The sequence below is a fragment of the Cucurbita maxima genome, unplaced genomic scaffold, assembly GCF_002738345.1.
Source record: "Cucurbita maxima cultivar Rimu unplaced genomic scaffold, Cmax_1.0 Cma_Scf00002, whole genome shotgun sequence".
Classification (NCBI taxonomy): Eukaryota; Viridiplantae; Streptophyta; class Magnoliopsida; order Cucurbitales; family Cucurbitaceae; genus Cucurbita; species Cucurbita maxima.
This window is the reverse complement of record NW_019272018.1, coordinates 5344776-5347411: the sequence shown is the minus strand read 5'-3', so window position 1 is coordinate 5347411 and position 2636 is coordinate 5344776. Positions and strand designations below refer to the sequence as shown.

The following is a 2636-nucleotide window of genomic DNA, read 5'->3' as shown; positions in this document are numbered from 1 at the left end:
TTTTTTTTTTTTTTTTTTTTTTTTTTTTTTTTTTTTTTTTTTTTTTTTTTTTTTTTTTTTTTGTAATAATATAATTAAAAATTATATATTTACATTAAATATTTGCATTATTAGCAGTTCAATCTACCTTCATATGTATACAATTTAGAGTGTCTCTATTTGTGTGATTTGGACATTGTTTAATGAAAGTTTGAAGCTGTGAATGTAGTGTTGGTTGTGGCCTACATTGAGTTATGAGGACTGATGGAGAAGGAACTGTCCCATTCAGATTCCAAGTCCTCAAACCCCCAGAATTCATCCTTCTCTTCCGCTTCTTCCTCCTCCGGCATTTTCCACCTCTCCGTATCGACATATCGGTCCTCCATCACGTCGAGTACCTGTCAATACCCAAAACAGTCGATTCTGATTAGCTTCGCCTTTACTGGCCCTATCATGAAAAAGCTCATCACATTTAAATCTGATATGATCCCTGTTGTTGTCGGGGAGGCTATGATAATTCAAAATAACCAAATGGATTGAGCTAATGTGACTAAACTACGATTAGTCTAATGAAGAGATTGTTCGGCTTCTGTAACAGCCTAAGCCCACTGCTATAATAGATATGGTTCTTTTTTGGGCTTCTACTCAAAAATTTCAAAATGTTCGGCTAGGAAAAGGTTTTCACATCCTTATAAAGAATGTTTGGTTCTTCTCCTCAAATGTGGGATCTCACAATCCACTCCCTTCAAGGCTCACCATCCTCACTGACACTCTTTCCATCGATTTGGGATCTCACAATCCACCCCTCTTCGAGGCTCAACGTCCTCACTGGCACTCGTTACTCTCTCCAATTAATGTGGGATCTTACCCGATCCTATTAACTAAATGGACAGCTGAAAGTGAGAGAATGAGAGAAAGTCAAGATTAGATCCAACATTAATCACATGAGACTGCCAAATTTTGTGTTTTTTTAGGTAGGATGGTTGAACCATTGCTTGGGTTAACCTCATTTCAACACTACAGGGAATCCAACTATTTGATTTCTACTGTGAAGCTCTAAAATTCCCTATATACTTTGAAAACAAGCAATCTAGACTACCTTTCGGGACGATATAATACATCGGTTTCGACATTATCTAGATTAGGATGACGCATTTGATGATGATTAGAAAGCTTCAAGACTATAATACAAAAAGAACAAGCTAGCAATATATAGATTATTCTTGACAGAAGTTAATTAGACATAAGCATAGAGTTAGCTACCTCGGTCATGGTGGGGCGCCATAACGCAGACTCTCGGATGCATAGAGAAGCTGCAAGGGAAAAACTTTTCAACTGCGTAACGTCGTACGCCCCCCCGAGTCGTGGATCTACAAGCTTTTCGTACTCTCCTCGGTTTAATATCGGTTTCGCCTGATTGAAGCAGCACAACAACATGAACAACATGTCAAGAAGAAACCAACCACTGATGTAATCCACAGACATTCTCGAAAAAAAGGCGAAAACGATCACCAACGGTTCGAACCATTTTCAGGCAAGGAAATGATTGTTTGTTTGTTTGTTGAGGATGAACTTATAATATATATCTATAATGAAAAGTTGATAAAATAATTTAGCATACCCAGGTGTGTAAGCTTTGGTGAGATCCATCAACAGGCTTTCTTCCAGAGATTACTTCTAAAAGAAACACTCCAAAAGCAAAAACATCGGTTTTCTCATCAACAATTCCATGCAAATAGTATTCTGGGGCTAAGTGCCTGTAGATAATCACAACTCTTTCATAAAAATTTCATTTTGTTCTAAACAATTAGATCCAACAAACGCAAAAGCTTGCTAATTACCCAAAGGTTCCTTCAATAGGAGCAATTGAATGATGAGACCATTGAGTTGGGAGCCATTTAGCCAACCCAAAATCTGAAATCTATGAAACCAAAAACTAAAAAACATCAGAAATAAACAAGATTTTTCATAAAATTCGGACAAGAACAAGAACAGTGGATGAGAAGGACAAACCAGGGGCTCGAAATCTGCAGTCAAGAGAATATTTGAAGACTTAATGTCTCTATGAATGATTCTCCTTTGGCAATCTTTGTGCAAATAATGGAGTCCTCTGGCTGTCCCGATTGCTATCTTGGACCTTGTTTTCCAATCAATTGGACCCAGTTTATCATCTGCAGAAACAAGATATTCAAATTCGAGGTTATTTAGGGAATGGGGCTGTGAGAAAAAGCTTCTTTTTATGGCTTACCATGGAGAAGAGAAGCCACAGAGCCTCGTGAAGAGAAGTGGAAGATTAGATAAAGGCCATTGTCAATACAGCAACCTAAAAGAGACAGAACATTTGGATGTTGAACATGGCCGATGGTCCCAATTTCTGTCAAGAACTCCTTCTCTTTCCTCTCATCAGTGGAGGTTTTCGTGAGTCTTTTCACTGCAATTTCTTCGCCGTCGCTTAAAATGCCTCTGTAAACCTCCGCATATCCTCCTTTTCCGACCAAGTTCTCTAATACCCAGATGTAAAAAAAGAGACTTTATATGAAAAAGAACACAAAAACAGAGCAACCTCCAAAAGAAAGGGAAAAAAGGGTTTTTTTCTTTCTTTCTCTCTTTTTTTTTTTTTTTTTTTTTTTTTTTTTTTTTTTTTTTTTTTTTTTTTT

General features: G+C 37.2%; 1 protein-coding gene across 1 annotated transcript in view; it reads right to left on the bottom strand.

Annotated features, from left to right (window-relative positions):
- Positions 1–74: 74 nt before the first annotated feature.
- LOC111499616 (probable receptor-like serine/threonine-protein kinase At5g57670) overlaps positions 75–2636 on the bottom strand; it is a 3353-nt gene continuing 791 nt past the window's right edge. Inside the window, exons 2-7 of the mRNA XM_023151225.1 lie at positions 2228–2482; positions 1993–2150; positions 1821–1900; positions 1601–1736; positions 1243–1392; positions 75–377 (exon numbers count right to left, since the gene is read on the bottom strand). Coding sequence (XP_023006993.1) covers positions 222–377; positions 1243–1392; positions 1601–1736; positions 1821–1900; positions 1993–2150; positions 2228–2482 — 935 coding nt within the window. The 3' untranslated portion in view covers positions 75–221. The remainder of the gene's footprint in view (positions 378–1242; positions 1393–1600; positions 1737–1820; positions 1901–1992; positions 2151–2227; positions 2483–2636) is intronic.